The 24105-nt window shown below is 47.5% G+C and overlaps 1 protein-coding gene across 1 annotated transcript in view; it reads right to left on the reverse strand.

Moving 5' to 3' along the window:
• LOC138569556 (mast cell protease 1A-like) overlaps positions 1–24105 on the reverse strand; it is a 98382-nt gene that overhangs the window by 15697 nt on the left and 58580 nt on the right. Inside the window, exon 4 of the mRNA XM_069647630.1 lies at positions 801–1076. Coding sequence (XP_069503731.1) covers positions 801–1076 — 276 coding nt within the window. The remainder of the gene's footprint in view (positions 1–800; positions 1077–24105) is intronic.

The raw sequence follows: 24105 nt of genomic DNA on the forward strand, positions 1-24105 counted from the left end.
TACAAAGTACTGGCAGTTCTGGACAGGGGCATGCACGAGGGAGGTACACACACAGCATGTCTGCACATGCATGCCAGGCAATAGTTGGGTATTTTACCAAAATAAAATGAAACTTGGCATCATGCCCTAGTCTTGAAACCTTTCTGAGAAAGACATCGCCAGAAGTATGGAGGAAAGGGGACTTTGTCCAGTGGTTATTGTGGTGAGTAACTTGATCTTTTCTCGGTAAGTAACCAACGTGGCATAATATCATGTCCCTTCTTGCATCTTCTCTACACCCTCCATCCCTCCTTCCAGTCCAAGGCCTCTGGCTATCGCTTCTCTTTGCTTGCAGCATCTTAAAGCAGATCTCATGGAAATTCTTCAGTAATGATGGAAGACACTTAGCATAGAGTCCCCTTCAGAGGAGCCCACATGTCAAGTAACCTGTTCAGGCAGTCTGGTACTGATTGTCCCACCTTGAGAAATATAATATAAAGATATCCGTTCCTTATGCCGTGACAGCTAGAAGACAGGCGAGAAGACACTACAGAGAGATCAGACACTTCCCTACGTCCATGGATCTGATGCATCAGTTATAACATCATACAAACATATAGTACACATTCCTTCTGTTGCCCCGGATGACTAGCTACCTGGATGTGGACATGTCTGTAGCAATCAAAAAGCTCACCCATGGTCTAGTTTGGAAGGCAGCTGATGCAGGATGGCCCCCTATGAAGCGATCCCTGTGTCCCAGCAGTCCTGGAAACTGAAAAGGGACAACCCCATGTTGCACCATGGAGGAGAGCTGCTCTTACCAGACTGGCATCTTTATCTTTGCCCTTGACTCCGCCCTTGACTCCGGCGCACAGCCTGGTCTTGATGATGATGTCGTTCAGTTCCAAGTCTTTTTGACAGTGTTCATTGCTCAGGACGGTTACATTCACTTCTCTTAGATCAGGAGATGGGTTTCCGTCTAGTGTGATGTTTCCCCAGCCAGCCACATTGCACACCGTGCCCTCGGGAATTGCCTCGTCCTTATGCGGAAGTTCGAGGAGCTGTACGTACTTGTTCAGTGTAGCCGGGCGATCCAGCTGTGGGTAAGAAAAAAAACACTAAATTCTGGCCATCCTCACCCCTTCATGCAGCAGAATTATGGTTGAAGATTTTCTTTTTGTACCCAGCCCCAACCTCCCACAAAGAAATGATCTGCCTCAAAACATACGCACGTAAATAAATTGGTTGGTGGCCCAATATCGATTTTAGTAATGTCAGCAGTGGTAGCTCGTCCATGTTAGGTAATAGAGCCTAGATCCACCGATTGTGGACACTATGAGCTTCCTCGACAGCCTGAGTTTGCTCTAACAGTCAAAGGGCAACACGGTTTTCATTTGACAGTCCCAAACCCTGGGGCGTTTTGCTTCCCCAGCCTTGCATGGCTCATTGGGATGCAGAATGGGGTACTGCAGATCTGGATGTGTGTGGGGGCGCTCCTGTGCCCCCCTGCACAGTCAGATCTGATGGGGGCGGCCCACAGAGGATGCTCCCCTCCTGAATGCATCAATATACCGGGCATCAATTTTAAAGCAAATATGTTTGCTTTAACATCGATGCCTACGAAAAAAGGCCAAGGCAAAGCCAGAAAATGTAACCAGACTCACTGCAGCAATGCAGTCCAGTCTAACACATTACAACACTTGCCATGCATGATAAGTGTTAATACGTGCCTAGACTAGCATTTAGGTGTAGCCAATCTGGCCATGCCTTACTGTGGCATGACATGTTCTACTGGGCATCAATTTTATTTAACATTGATGCCCAGTAAGAAAATGCCATGCCAGAGTCAGAAAACATAACCAGACTCGCTGCAGCAATGCATTCCAGTCTCGCCACTTAACAATACTTATCATGAATGATAAGAATTGTTAAGTGGCTAGACTGGCATTCTCGTGCAGCCAGTCTAGCCACTTCTTACTGAGGCATAACATTTATTCCTTACCATTTATTATAAAGCAACCATGATAAGTGTCATTGCATGGCTAGACTGGCATTTTGGGGCCACCAATCTAGGCATTTCTTACTTTGGCATGACATTTTTATTTACTTGGCATATGATGAATCAAGCTGATAAATGTTATTACATGGCTAGACTGACATTTTGGTGCATTATTATGGCATGGCATTTTTAATAGCAATGCCAACAGGAGAGTGTTTTTATGTGTCGGTATTGGCATGTATCGATAGAACCAGTTTGGACATGTTTTCTTACAGGCTCATTAATGGCATTATGCATTAAGTCTTTTATCTGCTGCCTCCCTACCCCCCCCACACCACAAAACAAAATGTACCCTTTCGAAACCCCTACGTCCCCACTTACCTGCTTGATCAGAGCTCTTCCCACCGCAGCCACCATAGGAATCGAAAATGGATTTTTGTTCCTTTTCCTATGGCAGTAGCCATCGTGTTTTCTTTTTTTTTTTGGGACATTGGTGCTGTGCAATACGTGCAGCCAAACTCCCGGAGAAATAAAAATCAACCATTCGCATCTCGGATGAATCCTGAGGTGCGTGTGAATGACTATCACACTCTTGTCGGGCTGGGGTGGAGTGGGGGACAGACATGGCTGGGCCTGCCTAAACTCGGGCTGGCGGCCTGTTACCAGCCATGTCCGCCCTCCGACGTGGGGGTGATTGCCATATTCATACCGTGCACCCAACATTCTACAGAGCTACTCATTCCCCCTGTATTAAGCGACCATCCTAGAATCATGTGCAGATGGACAGCAGGACAGGGCAGAACATATGGATTATCAGCAACCATGCGGCACATCTCGCTTTGCCTCACTTGTACTGGTCCAGGTTTGCTCCCTCATACCCCTTTCCCTGCCCCTCCCACCCCTCCATTTCCTCTACCCCGATCTACATCTGTTTGCTCGGAGCAATCAATTGACAGGATCAAACAGTCCCCTTTTAAAATGGTGTAGGTCAATAAATTGCAGTCCAAGATTTATAACTCTGCCCACATAATGGAGGGATGAAAGGTACATTTCTCAAAGTTTAGCGTGAGCTTTGCGCGCACATTTTCATAAACTGCATAATTTTACCAAGAATATGTCCATGTATTGGTTAGAACTGCTTTTTGTCCCGGTGAAGGAACACCAAAGCTACCCAGAAGGCCAAGAGCCAGTGCATCGACTCCTGCTCGTGTAGACGCATAGAGGTGGCATCTGGGCACCAGATTCAGGCCGACGTATCGACGATGAGACGTTTAATGGGTGGGTTGGATACAGTGGCGTGTCCAAGGAGTGGCCTAGGGTGGCACGTGCAACCCCTGGAATCTGATCAGCCACCCCAGGTGCCACCCTATTATACTAAACGCTGGTCATTATGTTTTTTTTCCTGTTTTATTTTCATTTGACTTATAACAACAAAAAATGAAATAACAAAGAAATTCGTAGCAAAAACTATATACATAATTACAAACACATAAATACCCCCTCCACCCCCCTTACAGATGCCAGGTACACATCATATAATATGAAATTGTCAGAATCAATACAATGTCAGAAATTTGCCCCAAATTTAACAACCCATTATGTGTGTGTGTGCTCGTACTTCATGCCACCCCTGCATAAGTCAGTGCCTCACTTGGGCCACCCCAGTCAAAAAAGCCTGGACACGCCACTGGTTAGATATGGGCTTTAAATAAAGGTCCCCTTTTAGAGAGTTTTGAATTTAAAAAGCATGCCATGCAATGCAGAAAAATGGCTCACATGTGCTCCGCATCACACTAACATCTCACTGAGGAACGTTTAGTTTTTTTCACCATGTGCTGTGACACTGGCTTGTAATAAAATATCGTTTCTGTCTGACAAAAGGGTGAAATATATCTTAATGACACCGGGTAAGAGTGAGCTACATCGAGACGATTACAGAGCCAATCCCTCAGCACCGTAATTATGATCAGACATGACTGACCCGTGGGCCCACTGCCCCACTGAGTCAAGTCCCCATGCTCTGTGCATTTTGAACTACTACAATCCCACTGCCCTTTTCCAGAAAAACAATTAGCAAGAAATAAGTGGTGCTTTTAATATGGGATGATGTATCCCGAGCATTAACACTGCTGTACATGAATACAATCTCACTGGGAGGCAACACGCTCGCCCACAATGAACCTATTGCCAAATGTGTGCTACGTGTTGGTATTCTAGTCAAGCAGCAGTGACCAAAGCTTAACAGGACTGAACTCTGTTTTTAGAAATTGTTGAGTCGTATATTTTAAAGACATTAGCTGACTAACCTTGATTCAAAATGAATCCGAGTTGTAAAGACATGTTTAGGGCCATTTCAGTGTCCATTAAGCACACGGTGCCATTCTCTACATGGCCAGTTAGTTACAGCAGGCATTAGCAGTTGCCACGTTCACTTGAGCCACAGGTATGGCACTTTCCCAAATGACTAGTTACAGATATCGCCAAGCAGTTCCCTCTAAATGTACTTATTTATTGCTAATGGTTGAGCTGCCCACGTTGAACCGTTTGTTGAGGCACCACAAGGAGAGGGAACAAGAGGGGATACAATGGGGGAGGGGGAGGGTCAGATCATCCACAGCCTTGGCCCATTCCACATCTATTAAGTGCAGGGGTTGGGCACAGGGAAAGTGCAGAAGTAGTGCATGGTAAGTGCAATGATTCCATAGGCCTCCACATCTCACATGACCAATGAGAGCTTTTCCATGATGCCGATGACTAGTGACAGGTTCTGGCAGTTTCCACATGTTCAGTAACACGTTCTCATCCAGCTACAGGTATGGCCAGTTTCCACATGCTCAGTAACACGTTCTCATCCAGCTACAGGTATGGCCAGTTTCCACATGTTCAGTAACACGTTCTCATCCAGCTACAGGTATGGCCAGTTTCCACATGCTCAGTAACACGTTCTCATCCAGCTACAGGTATGGCCAGTTTCCACATGCTCAGTAACACGTTCTCATCCAGCTACAGGTATGGCCAGTTTCAACATGCTCAGTAACACGTTCTCATCCAGCTACAGGTATGGCCAGTTTCCACATGCTCAGTAACACGTTCTCATCCAGCTACAGGTATGGCCAGTTTCCACATGCTCATTAACAGGTGTTGCCATTTTGTCATGGCCAGAAATGGTGCCGTCATCTTCAAACGCCCAGCAACAGTACTGGCAGCTTGACATTCGTATTCACAGTACTGACAGCTTCAACTGCCCAATGGCATACTATGCAACCGCTGCTGATATACAAGTCTGTACCTAATGAGGTAAGATACTGCTATAAGGAATCCGTTGCCATAAAATCCTTAATGGATCATACCTTGAGCCGCTAGTCTACTGGCATTGGGGCTATCTTTAACCGAGTAATCTAGGATTACTTTTTGTACTTAATAAGTATTATTGGAATCCCTGCGCTGAACATTTGTAGATTGCTATCCATTTCAGGCATCCGTGACAGACGGTCAGATACTTCTCATCTCATCTACATATAGATGGTTTGTGGAACTGCACACACCAACCTCAGTGAGTCTCTAGTTTACCATCAATAATGCTAACTTGAATATGCTTGATACCAAATGCCCGTACTCTCCTTTCTTCCTACACTCATTAAGAATTCTCAAATGTTCTATTAATGATGCTAACTGCAACAATTTTGAAACCATATTCAATCCTATTTTCTCTTCGAGCTACATTCAGTATGAATCTATATATTGTCTTGATGCGCAGCTTTCTGCAGCATACCAAGCTTCGGTATGCTAGCATGTTTAGAGTACTTCTGACCTAATGAAATAGCACATATATTTTTCCATGATGAAACTTAGAATCACAGCACACGCCATCTCACGACCACTGAATATATCCATTCTAACTACCAACGAGAAAGATAGCACTTTGTAGATTCTGGAAGTTTTATATCTTCTCATCCAAATATTTGAATCACTGACTTTACTATCCTGTTACCCGACCCACATCTTGGGACAGCATTTACCAAGAATCTTTATCGAGCGAGATTGTGATTACCAGGGATGGTGTTGTTTGAAAGGTCCACCGTGGTTTGGCAGACGCAACAGCACTGTCGATGTAGAGCATGAAAGCACTCAAAACCGGTGATCGATACTTACTGCGATCTAACAGGACTATCATCTGGACAATGCAGAGTATAACAGCAATACAATAAATAATTATGGAATCCACCAGTCTGAATTTCTGTTCTATGTCTTATGTTTTCCTTCCTTCGCCAACCTGGCTGACCATTATTCCAATGGGTATGTAATGATTATATAGTTTGGCACTTTACTTTCTAATTTTTGTTATATTTTTCTGTCATATTTCTTGCTACAAATTGGCGTCAACTGTATTTCATTTTCATATCCATGTGATTATGTATTCTGTAGCATATTCTTGCTGGGAATGGCACGCTTGAAGATGACCTCCGGTCGAAACACACGTCGGCTTTAATCGGAAGCATATTGCATGACTAGAATAAACCAATCTGTAGAACAGTGCAAGTTTTGATTTGTGGACAAACTCTACCCATAGAATAAGAAATTCACTAATCTTGCCCTGCACGATTCACCAACCCTTGCCATACAACATTTTTCCATTTGTGGAGGCCTTGGGGAGAGCTTCCGGGTTGTGTGTGACGCTGCAGGCTTAATTTCATATACCAGAGCACATCCACCAGTGCTTCTAACCCACTCTTCTTATATGGCATACTATGCAAGTCCCCAGTAACAAGCATGGTCAGTTTCCACATACTCAGATCACAGAGCATGTGAAGTTGGCAACAATAGTACAGTCCTGCCAGCGTCAACAGCACAGTAGTAGGCATTACCCATTTCATGGGTCTAGTGAGCAAGCACTCTATATAGCTAGTATCAGGCCTCTTGCTCATTTTATTATAGCCATACTCTCTCTTTAAGGAAGCCAGCCTCACTTATATGGGGCAAGGGCTTGAAACACACACACATCCTCTCCTCTTCTTCCTTCTCCCTTCCTCCCCTCTCCCCCTCTTCCAGCTCTGCCAACTAGTCCACCTTCTCTCCTATCACCCCTGCATGTGTCTCCCACCTACTGTCCAAAACACACCCTACTGCTGCCCCCTCTGACCCCATCCCCACCTCCCTCATCCCCAAAATGTACCCCCTCCTTATTCCCTACCTAACCACCTTCTTCAATATCTGTCTCTCCTCCGCCACCTTTCCTTCAGCTTTCAAACATGCCACCATAATCCCTATCCTGAAGAAACCTCCAGCCTCCCCCTGAACTATGGCGTCCCTCAGGGTTCCGTGCTGGGACCCTTTCTTTTCTCTCTCTATACCTCCCTTCTCTCCCCATTCATTTCTTCTTTTGGCATTTCCCACCACTTCTATGCTGATGACACCCAACTCTTTCTTTCCTTCTCTTCCTTCACATCTGACCTCCACCTCACTCTTTCTTCCTGCCTCACGGCCATAAAAGATTGGATGTCATCCCACTTTCTTTCCCTCAACACTGACAAGACTGAGATGCTTTTCTTCCCTCCTAATACTCTGACCCCTTCTCCCCCTCCCTTCATCCACTTTCCACCTTCCAACCTCCCCATATCTTCCCATGCCTGCAATCTCGGCCTCCACCTCGACTCCTCTCCCTCCTTCTCCAACCACATCTCTCTAACCTCTCGAGCCTGTGGTACCACCTCTATAACATCCGCAAGATCCGCACCTCTCTCCCATTCCATGCTTCCAAACTCCTAATCTCCTCCCTCATTTTCTCCTGCCTCTTCTACTGCTCCTCTCTCCTCTCTGGACTCCCTGTCTATCACCTAATTCCCCTAAAATCCATCTACCACTCCTCTATCTGTACTCTATGCCTCCTCGGCCCTCGAGACTCTATTTCTTCCTCTCTCACTCAATTTGGCTGGCTTCCCTTCCTCTCACAACTGAAATTTCAATTCCTCTGTCTTGTCTACAAATCTCTCCATGATCGAGCGCCCCCTAACTTTCCTCCCTTCTCTCATTTTACTCCCCCTCCCGCTCTCTCCGCTCAGCAAACCTCTACCTCCTCACTGCACCCCCAGCCCCATGTGCCTCCTCACGCTTCCGCTCCTTCCAACTCTTGGCCCCCCCTACACTGGAACTCCCTCCCGCTCTCCATCCGCTCCACCCCTACCTACTCATCCTTCCACCACTCTCTGAAAGCTCATCTTCTACACTCCCCCCTGACTTCCCTTCCCTACCCCTCCTCCCCTACTCTTAACCCCCTCCTTTCCCTCCATCCTCTCTCCTTCCCCTCTGACCTTAAATTAGTAACAAATACTACTTAAAGGCAATGAGGACACCAGATCAATCCCCCTTCCCTTCCCCTCCCCCCACCTCAAATCCTATACCGTAACTCCCTTCTCCTACCCCCTTCTCTACCCTCTCCTCCCTCCCTCCTCCTTTGTAAATAGTTCTACTTATTGTTCTAATGACCTGTTCATGCTTGTATATGTTTCCCCTTCCCCTCCCCCCTCGCTCCCCCTACCTCAAATCCTATACCGTTACTCCCTTCTCCTACCCCCTCCTCTACCCTATCCCCACCCCTCTTGTAAATAGTTCTACTTATAGTTCTAATGACCTGTTTATGCTTGTATATAGATTTCTCTCACTTTTGTACCTGTTGTTATATTGTAAAGCGCTTTGGCTTAAAGCGCTATATAAATTTAATAAACATAAACAAAGATGCAGAGACTATACCATGTGTGAAATGTTGGTGCTGGGGGGACAGGGATTGCGCTACATGGACAGCGGTGACAGAACTGGCGAAATGATCCACCTTTCCACGGTCACACCATACATTTGTCAAGTGCCAATTTCTAGTGTGTTCGGTGACTGCTATCTCTCACTCCTTCTCATCTCGATCGCAACATTTCTCACTTTCTCGCTTCCATCTTTACCCTTCTCCTTGTTAGGGAATCATTTCATTTTTTGGGGTTCTGGCTTCCTAACTTTCTGGGTAATGTAAACATTTGCTAGCTTCTTTGGTTTTTGAACCTTTCCTTTGCGGACTTCTACTGAAGTCTCCCTAATAGCGAAACCCTTTTTCTGGTGTGCACCTCTTAGTCACCCATATGGCTAGAAGGGCACGGGTGTTTTTTAAGCACCACATTTTGATCTGAGTATAATTCCTTCACTCTGAAAGCTTTATTCTGCTTCATTGAGCGCTGTGGGGCCCTTCAACTGGGCCCCTGAGGAAAAGAGAGTCCATCTTCACCCTGCTACAGGGACACTTAGATGACTGCTGCTTCAGCAGGAAAGGTCCTGGGCACCAGTGTCCAGAAGGAGTCAGGCTTTCCTCCAGCAGGTAACTTCCAATGTCCCGCAGAAGTGATTAGGGAGAGGGTCTTCACCCTCCTTGGAGGTACCTGCCCTCTGCCAATGTATTGAACTTTGGGCAACCTGTTCTTGAAAAAAGTTTCCAGTTAAATCTTCTTTGTGTAAATCCAAGATGGTTTCAAAATGATTCAAAAGTGTTTCAAGTTCCATCCCCTGCCTGTCTCATATCAAAGGGACTGCCATAATTAGCTCCCTGTTGTGTCTTGCCCATTATTTTGCAGAATCCCCTTTGCCGCACCCGGCTCCTGAAGGCCTCCAGAGCAGGCCCGCCATCTGTTGTGGGTGAAACTTCCCGGCTAGACACAATACACAAATGGTTCTGCAGCAGCAGGCCACAATGGAAACCAAGTGTTGGATGTAAATGACTTCACGTTGATTTTCAACTGTTTTTCTACATATTCCCCTTTATCTAACCGATATGGATTATATTTAACCAAAGAAGTGCCACCAAGCAAGGAGGCCATGCATTCAAAGGTATTTGGAAACTTGGGTGCCAGTACCTTTAAAGGCAGCCCAATGGATTCTGGAATTGATTGGAATCCGGATGGATGTTTTAGGAAGGCACATGTGACTCTCTAGCTGCTGTGTTGCAGGTTCTGTTGCGTCAGTGGACAGGCCCCAACCCAGGGCCTGATTCATGGAACGTTTTCCTATGGGATTGCGCCATTGTAAAACACTTCTATGAATTAGCCCATAGTATCCATGTGTGCACTATACTTTTCCGCATGCAGCATTTTAAAAGTGCAGCCTCTTTAACAGAGCCCCCCTCTGAGGAATAGAAAAACCTCATAATTTCTTAAAGCACGAAAAAAATAAATCTCAGGATTGAACACCCTCATGGCATTGGGTCACACGTCAACTTGCAGTCACTTGCAGTCACCAACCATGCTTAAACCAGATGCCCAAACTCACCTTTTCACCCACCATTCCTGGACTGATATCTTCAGTTCGTAGACTACTTGTTCTCGAGGCCTGGGGTCCGGATCCAGTAGTTGTGTTCAATTACAGGGGTTCCCTCTGTCTGGGGCTAGCGGGCTTTGAGCCCCACCCTCCTCACTCCCACTACCATTAACCTCCAGTGTCTGCTGGTGCTTGCTATGGGCGCCCTCTTCAACCCGCTCATCCAGAACTTGGCTGCACCTCTGCTTGGGGCTCCTTCTTCTTTTGAATTACATTGGGCCTCATTATAAGGCTGGCTCTTCCATAATGAAGCATTCCGGGAGCGCCGATTACGAGCTTCCATTCGCGGGACCCGGAACGCACGCCTGGTATAACCAGGCGTGCGTTCCGGGTCCCGCGAGGGGAAGAGGGAGGCAATAACCGGCCAGATGTAATCTGCCCGTTATTATCTCCCTCCCCATTCCCATTGAGCCCTATGGGGGCTCAAATGGGGATGGGTTCCTGCAAGGAGGAATTACCGGTTCCTCCTATGTCGGAGTAACCCGGTAAGTTCCCATTGCAGGGACCCGGTAATAGAGTCCGGAACGGAGGCAGCCATGGAGCTGATAGCCCCATGGCTACCTCCATTCTCTTAATGAGGCCCATTGTAATTTATGTTATTGAGCAATGTCATTATGGGATGCGAAAAATAAAATCCCAAATGCACACCTGAGCACTGCACGTAGGTTTCTTCTCACTCATCAGATCTTCGTACAATGTCCCTGTACAACTGAACACGTTCAAAGTGCCCACTCATTGTGCATTCTTAACGGCGTGTGCTTACGGGATGTGTTCCATGGAGCTGGGTGATGAGTAAGGGGGGCACAGGGGTAGACAGTTGAAGAGAGATGGGAGGCACCGGGGCTGCTTTAGAATAGACCCCTCTGGCTCTGCCCTCTGGCTGGTTACCTCTTCGGCTCTGTTGCACCTGTGCAGTAAAAGTAGAGCTTGCCTGTCTTTTCCCTATAACCAGTGGTGGGCTGGCCTATAGGGAACTCTGGAGATTTCCCAGTAGGCCTCTGCACCCTAGGCCTCTTTTCTTTGATAACCTATTTTATTTCCAGATGTTTTCATAGGAAAAGGGTTGGGCCGGCTGAAATGTGTCATATGGGGCCACTTGGAACATTATTTCCAGGGCTTCTTTTGGTTCCCAGTCCAGCCCTGGCTATAACCACGGCAGAACTGTGGGACTTGGCCCTATTCTTTCTTGTGTGAGAACCACTGGAATCTTTAGACTGCTTCTAAGTGACTTACTGAGGTACTGCCAAGAACTGAGACGTTTTCCCGTGACGTCCACAGGGCCCGGGGATTTGAAGGGCACAGACTGGACATTTCAAAAGTGCCAATGATTTATTATAGATTTTAATATAATACATCAATGCACATTGCTCTGTACTCTGGAAAGTAATCGTGTTGCACCAGTGGTTACATTAGGCTTCATTACGAGTTTGGTGGTAAATCCATTGGCAACGCCAGATGGTTTGATTATTTAAAACGCAGGATAAAAGTTCAAGCACTTTGTTAGGGTTCCAACAGAGGTTGGGGTGAAAATAATGCAATAAAGTCAAGCAGATGGTTGGGAAAACTGGTGCTAGGGCCGCACCTCTCTATCTCGCACCTACCTTGGGCTTCCCACCCTAGCCCATGTACCTCTAATGCCTAGTTCGTTTCTAGAGTAGGTAACTCCTACTGGCTGATATCTGTGTTTCTCTAAGTGGGAGTCCCTGAGACGTTGCCGTTGGCGGCCTATCCTGTTCAGGTACCCTCTGCCTGGCCCTGTACTATAGATGGTTAGAACTAACAGTATGCTTGGGCCATTCTACCTTCAAATCTACTGCCCCCTTACTACTCTCCTCTTTCTGCCTATTCTCCTCCTCTGTTCTTCTTCTCTCTTTTTCACACTCTATTTCACTCTCTCCTTTAGTTCCTTCCTTCTTACTACTCTCCCACCTACTACTCTATCTTCTCCACACCACCACTACTCTTATCCCCACTAGTACCAATGCCCCTCTCACTACTACGATCACTCTGACTCTGCTGTCTGCTATTAACACTCTCACTACTACTCCTTCATGGCTACTCCGCCTACTTCTCACTTCCCTCCATCAACTCCCACACTGCTGCTAGTCCTCGCCTCCACCCTTTGATGTTACCACTCAGTCCATCCTACTGCTACATCTCCCTCCAAAATACTTCTGCTCTCCCACTCAACAAACTCAGGAATATTGTACCCTTCTCACCCTTCCGTTACACCCGCTCTCACTGCCCCTACCCCTTGCATGCCACTTCTACATCCTTCTCTACTAGCCACATTCGCTTCTAACACTCACCCCCTCTAACACTAACTACTACACTCAATACTCCACTGCCATGTCTACCTTTCTCTATCACTCTCACCTCCTAAACTCAATGTATACATATACAAACACTACAGTATACACTACTGATACTATTCTCTCTCAAATACCTCAGCTTTCCTTAACTCTGCCACCAACTCTCCAGCATTGTGCTTCACCTTACGCCCTCCATCTGGTCTCCATCCCCTGCTGCCACCTCATCTGTACAACTCACACTGACCCTCTGCTTTTAAAGTGCAAGGCTGGTGGTTTGGTGTCCTTCTCCCCTTCCCATTGGTTGCAGCACTCAGCTGATTTCCTGCACTAATTGGTGGCCGTCTTTCTCAGAGGAGTTGTGCTGTACAGGTGAGAGGCTTCGGTTCAGGTTTTCTCTGTTGCTCCCAGCAGAATTCTGGTGGTGAGCGTCTGCATCGGGAGGAATTGAGACAATATGAGTGATATCAGTGTTAACAATTTCGGCACTGGGTAGGGATTTTTTGGGCACCAGTGACAGCCCCTTCCCTTTGACAGGGTTATGACTTTGACCCTGTCACAATATCCATCATGTTGCTGGACGTAAATCCTCCACTTTACCCCAAAAAAGATGTGATCTATCGCGGTGGAATTACTGCAAATCTGCAAAAAACCCATGGAAAATGGGGCTTAATACTGCCTTACTACCACTCGTAATCCTGTGGTAAATACTAACGACTGAGTGACAGTAATGGAAAAAGACAACCAAATGTGCGCGAGATCCATTGTTTCTATTTGTTTCTCTAGGTGGACTGGGTATCTATTTTACCATGCTCAGAAATGATAGACTATGAGGAATTGCTGATGAGATTGTGATATAAACTAAGACTCCTTCTCCATAAGACCAAGACCAGAAGGTATGTAGTTTACATGTAGGTTTATTATCTTAGTTATTAAGTAGAGAAAGCACTGGAACATCCATCTAGCCCAGCAGCTTAGGTCCAACTGCCACCAGTAGAACCCTGCCCCTCAAACATACATCAACATTCCACCTGAACCCCAGTGACATCACCACACCAACACTCCACCTATAATGTTAGTGACATCACCACTATCACAACACTCATAGCCATAATCAATCACAGCACAGACTATGACAGATTGCTATCAGAAGCAGCTGTGAGTTACAATGCAGCTTGACGGCACAGAACACGGTACAAGGTCCTTTCCTTGAGTGTAATACCATGTAACAACGCCGCCACAACAGACTCAGAGTTCCTGTGTTTTCCTGTGTTTTTTCAGTTGCGCTAGTGTCCGTGCTTCCTGCTTTCCTTGGTGTACAGACGTCAGTGGGCACGGGGTGATTGGGTGAGGCGGGATTGGGCGTGGCTTAATGCACCCCTTCCTGAGCTCCTCATGCTGTCCTCCTTGTGCAGAGAGTTTATGGCACGTGTGTGAAAGCATTAAGCTTGAATTCATGGTAAGTGCCAGCATATTTTGTGAAGCGCATCTTTAGAGCATTGAAGTTCTGCGACAAGTGCAATTGGCAGCAGTTGGCGGCGCTTGTTGAAGACATTCTCCTTCCGCTGGGTCCAACCTGCTCTCCACATTAATCTTATATTCCTCAAGCATTTGGCTTCCACCCGTTTCCCTTCCCCTCCCCTTGCTGTGCCTATCAAGCACATAGCTTCTTTAAACGTGTTTACAATGTATGCCCTTAGAAGTAAAGCAACACGGTTGCTACCTTCCAAGGGGCACTCCGAGTCTATGCCTTCGGTTCAAACGAGCACGGTCTTAGAAGCTGAAGGCGGGATTACATCTTCCTTTCGAATAAATACTCTGATCTAGGCCAATTAAATTCTCAAGCTACAGTGTTTTCACATGAGTTTGAGGGGCAAAATACTCAACAAGCTGCTGTCCCACAGACTCAACACCATGTTCTTGGACCTAACCAGGCAGATGAAAGAAATAATTCAATTAAACTGCTTCCAGCAGACCAAAGAAGATCTTTCTAACGATCTGCTTAGGGATTCATTGGTTTGTCTAAACTCTCCGCATAGATATCTGACATTGATGGGTCACAAAACTCAGAGGTTCCAGCCATCAGCTATTTATATGAACCTAAGCTGATTCCTCTAAGGTCGCTGCAATTTATGGATTCCTCGGATCAACCACAAGCCGTGGGACAATCAAGTATATTTGTTCTGAACTTAAAGTCGCTGGTAAAGCTCTATGAGAATATTAATATCGAATGAAAAAACAGCATGCAGGTTTTGCATTCTCTCAGTTCTAAAGTCCCACTTTTGGAATGCTTCATGTGTGCACAAAGAGCTCTCGCAAATATAGCAGTATAGTCCTCGATGCACAGATAGGGCCCAAAGATAAGGGCCTGACCGTGTGGGCCTGGGCCTGCACCCTGCCAGTTCAGTTCCGTATTGAGCTCAATCCATCGTTCCATCCACGAATGATGAAAAAAAGATTGTGTGCAACTGACAAAGAACGTTTAATACATATTACACACTCATTCGCTCACTCACTCACTCACTCACTCACTCACTCACTAACTCACTGTAACGCTCACCTGGTTCCCCCAGAGGCACAGGTCTTGATCTGGCGAGGATACTGTCTTCAGTGTTAGGCGCAGGGTTCGTTTTGCTCCCGGACTGGGCCCCCTTCCCACCGACAGTTTAAGCTGAAGAGTGAGATGTCTGCAAGGGTAAACCAAGGTATTAGTGTTTGGAAGGTTCAGAAAGTTCCTAGCCCCTCTCGCCCTTTCTTTCCCAGTGGAACTGGGTTGATATTGCGCTTACCTTATATAGGTAAATGCCGGGCTCTCCATCCTGCGTCTTGTGCAGGGGCGCTGGGTCCAGTTGCTTCACTGGATGCGAGCTCTGCCTCTTCATAGCAGAGGATTTGCTGAGAGCGAAGACGCCGTTAATGCACGAGCGTGCCTTGTAAGTATTAAAGTTCCTTTTGCATTGTTCTCTTCTCTTTCAAAAGTGTTAAGTCTGTAAAGTCTATGTCTTTCCCTTTTCAGATGCTGTGACGATGAAGATTATCCTTCTAATGGCACGTGAGTAGAAAGACTGCACTAGCGCTGGAAAATGCTCCGTAATGTCTCTTTTGTCTTTGCAGGTACTGAGGTGCAGCGCGAACAGATTGAAAGCGAACGTAACACAGGTAAGCAGTCTTGTAACTAAGCGTTACTAACCGATGTATCTTGCCTTGCAGGTGCCGGAATGCAGCGCGAGCTGAGTTGGAACGGGCGTAACACAGGTAAGCAGAACTTGTAGTTGAATATTACTGACCGATGTTCTCTCTCTTTGCAGATGTCGGATGCCGGAAGAGAAAGGCAGAAAAAGGCGCCTTGGATGCTGCCGTTGGATTAGGTAAGTAGATTCACTGCCTTTACTTTAGCCTAACCTGTGCCTTTGTTTTGCAGGAGCTGCAGAAGACTGAAGATTGGATTCCAGCAGGTTATTTCGTGTCCACAGGATCTGGAGCTGGAGGTTTCCTGGAGCTGACACGGTGAGCGTCCTGCTGCAGATGCAGAATAACGCGAAGCACGTGAAACCAATCGGGTGTGGTTTAAATAGCCTTCTGTAGTGCTTAGGCGTCTCCTTCCACGGCCCCACCCAGGTAAGAAAAGAGTTCCAGATTTCTAAAAGAGTTCCTGTGTTCTGCTTCCAGGGAGTGGCTCCTGCTCCACCCAGACAGAAAAAGTAGTTCCAGGCAGAGAAGGATCAGGAGACCAGTTAGCTGGTAAGTAAGCAGCATGGTCTGCTACAGGTAGGTCCACCAAGCACTCTTATCTAATATGAGCCCGGCGCTTCCTGTGCCGGGACCAGTCATCATCATGAGCCTGGCGCCACTGGCGCCAGGACAAGGTCCAGAGGGTCCCTATAGGGACTGGCTGGTTCCTGGGATCAGAGTCATGGGCCTGCTTCCAAGGTCGTGGGGCAAGTCCTGACCCCTTGGAAGCAGGGATCATGACAGCACCCCCCCTCAAGGCCCCTCCCAAGGTTGACTTCTCCGGAGGTCTTGGTTTGTTAGGAAATGTCCGATGAAATTTCTTGATTAGTCAGGGTGCGTGTACATGTTCTGCAGGTTCCCAAGATCTTTCTTGGGGGCCGTAGCCTTTCCAGTCAATCAGGTAGTGTAGTTTTGATTTGGAGATCTTGGAATCCAGGATATTTTTGATTTCAAACTCAAGTTCTCCGTCAACTAGGATAGGTTCAGGAGATTTAGTCAATCGGGTTTCTGGTTGAACAGGTTTTAGTAGTGAGACATGGAAGACTGGGTGCATTTTCATGCGAGGGGGTAACTCCAACTTGACCGCTACTGGATTTATTATGGCAGTAACAGAGTAGGGTCCCAGGTATCTTGGGTTAAAGGTGCGTGGTCCTTTTAGGGGTAAATATTTGGTGGATAACCAGACTTGATCTCCTATTTGGTATTGAGGGGCTTCCTTTCGATGTTGATCTGCTCCTTTCTTGTATTGTTCCTTGGTCCTTTGAAGGTGGGTAGTAGCTTCCTTGAAGGCTTGGGTGATGGTTGAATGTAGGTGGTCAACTGCTGGTGTTCCAAGATCCTGAGGTGGATCCAGGTTAGAGGTTCGAGGATGATTACCATACAAAAGAAAAAACGGGGTCTTTCCGGTTCCAGAGTGGACTGAGTTATTGTAAGCGTACTCGGCTATCCAAAGGATGTCCTTCCAAGTTCCTCCTGTCTGTTGCAGCATGCAGCGTAGGTACTGTTCCAAAGTCTGATTGGTCCTTTCGGTCTGACCATCGGTTTGTGGGTGGTGACTGGTGGAAAGCCTCAGATCAATTTGAGCTAACCGACAGCAACTCCGCCAGAAGTGGGAGATGAATTGACTTCCTCTGTCTGAGATTAAAACTGAAGGAAAGCCGTGCAACCGAACGATGTTTTCAAGAAATTCTCGAGCCAGGATTGCTGCTGACGGTAACCCCTTTAGTGGGATGAAATGTGCCATTTTTGAAAATAAGTCTACGATTACCAGGATTGTATTGTATCCGGAACAGGGAGGTAAGTCAGTGATAAAGTCCATGGAAAGGGTATGCCAGGGATGAGGTGGGATTTTAAGTGGTTGTAAGAGGCCTGCTGGTTTTTCCTTAGGACTCTTGTTCTGGGCGCACACTCCACAGGACATGACAAAGTTTCGGATGTCTTTCCTCCAAGATGGCCACCAAAAGTGACGCTTGACCTTTTCCGAGGTCTTGGCCATACCCGGGTGTCCTTCCATTAAGGAGTCATGATAACAAGAGATGACTTGATTTTGTAAGCTGGTACAGGGTAGATAAAGTCGTTCCTTGAAGTATAATAAGTCGTTCTTTACTGTGAAGTCTTCCCCCTGAAGCTGCCATTTTTGTATGTCCGTTGGAGTTACAAGTTGTTTAACCTGGGTTTCAATTTCTTCAATGGATTGCATGCTGATCAAACCCAGGATTCTTTGTTCAGGAATAATAGGTACGAGCTCAGGGTTAACCATGTGTTCCTCTACTCCGATTCGAGAGAGGGCATCCGCTTTACCATTCTTATTGCCTGGTCGGTAAGTGATTATAAAATCAAATTCGGCAAAAAATAATGCCCAGCGAAGTTGTCTGGAGGATTGAGCTTTGGCTGATTTAAGATACTGTAGATTACGATGGTCAGTAATGACAGTGACTGTGTGTCGGGCTCCTAAGAGATAATGCCGCCAGGCCTTAAAGGCGGACTTAATAGCCAACAGTTCCTTATCGGTAATGGTGTAATTGATTTCTGGGGCTGATAACTTGCGACACCAAAACGCCACAGGGTGCAACTGGTTGGTTTCTGGATCTCTTTGTGAAAGCACTGCTCCCATAGCAAGGCTGGAGGCATCGGTCTCGACGATGTAAGGTAGTTCCGGGCGGGGATGTTTTAAAATCGGGGCGGAGGTAAATTTAGTCTTTAGCTCCTGAAAGGCTTGTTCTGCCTCGGTAGACCATTCAAAACGTTTGTTTTTTCTGAGAAGAGCTGTAATGGGTTGGACTACCCGAGAAAAGTCTGGAATAAACCTGCGATAGAAGTTGGCGAAGCCCAACATACTTTGAACCCCTTTTACAGATGATGGTGAGGGCCACTTGATTATTGCATCTACTTTCCTCGAGTCCATGTGAACTCCGTTAGGTGACAAAATAAATCCCAGAAATTCGACCTCAGTAATATGAAAGACGCACTTCTCTAATTTTGCAAAAAGTTTGTGTTTGCGGAGCCTCTCCAGTACTGCGGTTACATGTTTTCGGTGTTCTGCCTCAGAGGACGAATAAACCAGAATGTTGTCAATGTCTACAACTACACACACATCAATGAGTTCACGGAGCACGTCATTCATAAAGAACTGGAATGCGGCCGGTGCGTTACACAACCCGAAGGGCATCACTTGATACTCGAACAGTCCATACTTGGTACGAAAGGCCGTCTTCCATTCATCGCCCTCCTTTATTCGCACCAAATGGTAGGCTCCTCTGAGGTCTAACTTAGTATATATGCAGGCGTTTTTGACTTGGTCAAGTAGTTCTGGGATCAATGGCAATGGATACCTGTTCTTAATTGTAATCTGGTTCAGGGCACGGTAGTCTATACACGTTCTTAAGTCTCCCTCCTTTTTTGGCACGAAGAACAGAGCTGAGGAGGCCGGGGACTTCGAAGGACGGATGAATCCGTTAGCCAGGTACTGGTCCAAATATTGCCTTAGGTGGAGATTTTCAGGTTCAGTAAGGGCATAAATCCGACTGCACGGAGGAGTGGATCCGGGAATCAGGTCTATCTGACAGTCGTATGATCTGTGGGGAGGCAAAGAATTAGCTTGGTCTTTCCGAAAGACATCTTGGAATTCCTGGTATTCAGGAGGCAGTTGCGGACTCTCAGAAACAGTTGCAGCTAGTTTGGTGGAGAGCTGAGGGTAGCAGGTAGAAGCGCATTCTGGAAACCGGATTGTCTTTGCTCGCCAATCAATTTGAGGATTGTGTTTCTCCAACCAAGGAACTCCCAAGATGACCTGAAACTGAGGGGCCTTGATCACATCAAACACGATCTTCTCTTGATGCCCATCTTGGCTTACTAACGTTACTTCCATGGTGGTGTGAGTTACGGGTCCGGAAGCTATTTCCGTCCCATCCACGGTGGTAATGACGTCTTTCACCGTCTTTGGACAAAGAGATAGATTCATCCTGGCGGCCAGCTCACAGTCCAAGTAATTCCCGATTGCGCCACTATCAATGTATGCTTTAATGGCATGCATACGATTAGGTTGTTCAGGACTCACGAGGACCATGGGCATGATGAAATGCGAGGTCAAAGAACTGGTTTTAACGCTCGGCAAGCGGACCTCTACACTTGCCGGGCGAGGTCGTTTCCCGGCTCAGAATTCTCGGTACCTTTATCAGACGCCCAGACTATCTTCTTCTTGGGCTTCACTGGACAATCTCGAAGAAAGTGCCCTGAGTTTCCGCAATAGAGGCATAATTGCAGTTGTCTCCTCCTTTCCCTCTCCTTTTGGGTTAAAGGTCCTTTTACACCCCCTATTTGCATGGGTTCCACGGAATCAGTTCCTTTCGTAGAACTTTGTGGCCTTGAAAAAAGTCGGGTTTCAAATCTGGATCGATCGGCTTTCCGATTCTGTAGTCGATGATCCAATTGCACTACCAGATCGATATATTCGGAACAGTCTTGTGGAGGATTTACCACTTGAGCCAGAACGTCTTTTAATTCCCCACGCAGACCTCTGTAAAACAGTGTGATCCTCTTATCCTCCGGCCATCCGGTTTCCACCACTAGTCTGTTAAATGATGCAATATAAGTCAGAAGATCTTGATTGCCCTGTCGTAGTGAAAGAAGTTCATTGTCCAAGGCCTGTCCCTGAAAGTGCCTTGCGAACAGTTTCTCCATACTGGCTTGGAAGTCCTGGAAGTTATGGAGAATGGGGTCATCTTGAGACACTAAAGGAACAGACCAATCTGCGGCACTGCCACTGAGATAAGAGAGCACGAAGGCCACTTTAGCCTGGTCCGTTGGAAAAGCGGCGGGTCTGCACAAAAAGTGCAAGCGACATTGATTGAAGAACACAGCAAACCTTTTTGGATCACCTGAAAAGCGTTCGGGCGGAGCCAAAGGTATATTTCCTGGTAGATTGATTTGTACCGGATTCGAGGAAGCTGGAGGAGCGTGGCCCCCACTTGGGGTTGGTAGAGGAGTTTGTCCAGCTTGGGCTTGCAGCAATTGTCTAGCCAAATCGTCTGTTCGCTCTTTGGAGACCACTAACTCCCTCCTTAGGGCATTTGTTTCCTGACGTGCAGCGTGTACTTCCGCCCTCAACTCCCCGAGTAATTGGGCCAACTGGTCTGTGTCTGAGGTTTCCATTGCGCCTGGGCGGGAATTTTGTGGTAAGGCTTCGCGTTCTGTAACGCTCACCTGGTTCCCCCGGAGGTGCAGGTCTTGATCTGGCGAGGATACTGTCTTCAGTGTTAGGCGCAGGGTTCGTTTTGCTCCCGGACTGGGCCCCCTTCCCACCGACAGTTTAAGCTGAAGAGTGAGATGTCTGCAAGGGTAAACCAAGGTATTAGTGTTTGGAAGGTTCGGAAAGTTCCTAGCCCCTCTCGCCCTTTCTTTCCCCGTGGAACTGGGTTGATATTGCGCTTACCTTATATAGGTAAATGCCGGGCTCTCCATCCTGCGTCTTGTGCAGGGGCGCTGGGTCCAGTTGCTTCACTGAATGCGAGCTCTGCCTCTTGATAGCAGAGGATTTGCTGAGAGCGAAGACGCCGTTAATGCACGAGCGTGCCTTGTAAGTATTAAAGTTCCTTTTGCATTGTTCTCTTCTCTTTCAAAAGTGTTAAGTCTGTAAAGTCTATGTCTTTCCCTTTTCAGATGCTGTGACGATGAAGATTATCCTTCTAATGGCACGTGAGTAGAAAGACTGCACTAGCGCTGGAAAATGCTCCGTAATGTCTCTTTTGTCTTTGCAGGTACTGAGGTGCAGCGCGAACAGATTGAAAGCGAACGTAACACAGGTAAGCAGTCTTGTAACTAAGCGTTACTAACCGATGTATCTTGCCTTGCAGGTGCCGGAATGCAGCGCGAGCTGAGTTGGAACGGGCGTAACACAGGTAAGCAGAACTTGTAGTTGAATATTACTGACCGATGTTCTCTCTCTTTGCAGATGTCGGATGCCGGAAGAGAAAGGCAGAAAAAGGCGCCTTGGATGCTGCCGTTGGATTAGGTAAGTAGATTCACTGCCTTTACTTTAGCCTAACCTGTGCCTTTGTTTTGCAGGAGCTGCAGAAGACTGAAGATTGGATTCCAGCAGGTTATTTCGTGTCCACAGGATCTGTAGCTGGAGGTTTCCTGGAGCTGACACGGTGAGCGTCCTGCTGCAGATGCAGAATAACACGAAGCACGTGAAACCAATCGGGTGTGGTTTAAATAGCCTTCTGTAGTGCTTAGGGGTCTCCTTCCACGGCCCCACCCAGGTAAGAAAAGAGTTCCAGATTTCTAAAAGAGTTCCTGTGTTCTGCTTCCAGGGAGTGGCTCTTGCTCCACCCAGACAGAAAAAGTAGTTCCAGGCAGAGAAGGATCAGGAGACCAGTTAGCTGGTAAGTAAGCAGCATGGTCTGCTACAGGTAGGTCCACCAAGAACTCTTATCTAATATGAGCCCGGCGCTTCCTGTGCCGGGACCAGTCATCATCATGAGCCTGGCGCCACTGGCACCAGGACAAGGTCCAGAGGGTCCCTATAGGGACTGGCTGGTTCCTGGGATCAGAGTCATGGGCCTGCTTCCAAGGTCGTGGGGCAAGTCCTGACCCCTTGGAAGCAGGGATCATGACACTCACTCTCTCACTCACACCCGGCTAAACAAGCTTTTATTGGAAAACGGAGACTGACGCCGGCGACCCTGATTGAAGTTCAGTTCCTTCCAGTCAGAAGAGCTCCTCCGCTCTCCCCCATCCCCTCAATCCCTTGCCTTCTGCTCCCTCAGCCTGCCCGCCTGGCCTGTGGAAATGATGATCTGATCCCACCCCCATCCCTTCTGTTGGCTTTGCAGTTGCAAAACGGGCGGGTACCATCTCCATCCACCCTATCATTATCATGCAGGTGAGAGTCTCTCTGTTGTGGACCAGCGGCAGGCACCACCAACCTTAGGTGGTGGAGCACACACACATGTCTCTCCAGTCATGCTGGGCAATGCTGCAGGGCCGCCCAAAGCGAGGCAGGGTAACTACTGGTACCATCCGGCAAGCAGGGGAGAGGGGCAGCTGCCTCCCCCCCCAAGCCTGCTCCCCTCTCCCCCACAACACAGAGACATGCAGTCTCTCCTCACTACAAAGTGCAGCAAGGGTGAGGTGTGAACAAAACCTCAACCTTCCACAAAGCAGCAGGGTGCCAATCACCCAGAGGAAACCAACAGCAGACAGGAAGGAGTACAAAGGCCTGCCCCCCCCACCCCTCGGAGGGGCCAGGCAATGGCTCAGCCAGCCTGGGGGCTGAGCCAGCCCCCACAGCTACACATCAAAGACCCAGGGCTACCCCTGGGTCTTATATAAGAGCTACACAGCTCACAGAAAAATACAAACTGTTTGAGGACCCTGAATGGGGACCCAAACAGTCAGGAGGTTCGCTGTTCACTCAGCGTCCTCCACTCTCTTTCGTCCCTTTTAACTCTGTAGCCTCTCACGTTTGCTGTGCACTCAGCATCGTGTATTTGCTCAAACTTGTATTCTCCGTACATGCAGCGTCACTCTCTTTACAACGGACATTCTCCTGTTCATTGAAGTCCCCGGCATCCGCGCTTCACGCCGAGGCGTGGAAGAAGAATAAACGACTCCCCCGCAGCCATTAAGTAGGCCCAGCTGTGCCCTGAACAACAGAGCGGGAAGTTTGTGGACCAAGGAGTCGGGAAGCTGCGGCGAGCCACCGGAGTGACGTGTGGAAGAAAGAAACCAGGCGCCGCAGCGACCTTGCTACTTCATTTCAAGTAAGTCAGCAGCGGCGCCGGGCGGACGCAGAACTGGGCTCTGTGCAAGGCATTGGCGGCCGAATGAAATCGACTTGGCCTCTTTTGGAGGCAAGTCAACACAAAGCAACAGGGTCTAATGATTAACCATCTGCTATTTAAGCGGCAGCTAATATAAAAGGTTAGCAGGACCACGGAGGGGGCTAGAACATCGCGGGTGAAATTGACATTGAGTTTGCTTCATTGGAAGCAAGTCAACACAAAGCAACATGGTCCACTACAACGCGGCCGGGTTTAATGCTTAAGCACCAGTTTTTCAAAGTAAACTGCAGCTAATGTATAAGGTAAGCAGGAGCACGGGGGCTGCCGGATAATGAAACGGCAGTCCTAATGGGTTTGAGTGTGGGGGCACGTGTTTTTTGTGTTACAATTGGCAGGGCACCAATTAACCTACCATGTTTTTTAAAATGGAAGATTTTGCCTTTTAGTGGAAGCAGGG

Source organism: Ambystoma mexicanum, chromosome 1p, assembly GCF_040938575.1.
Source record: "Ambystoma mexicanum isolate Mex_15411 chromosome 1p, UKY_AmexF1_1, whole genome shotgun sequence".
Taxonomy (NCBI): Eukaryota; Metazoa; Chordata; class Amphibia; order Caudata; family Ambystomatidae; genus Ambystoma; species Ambystoma mexicanum.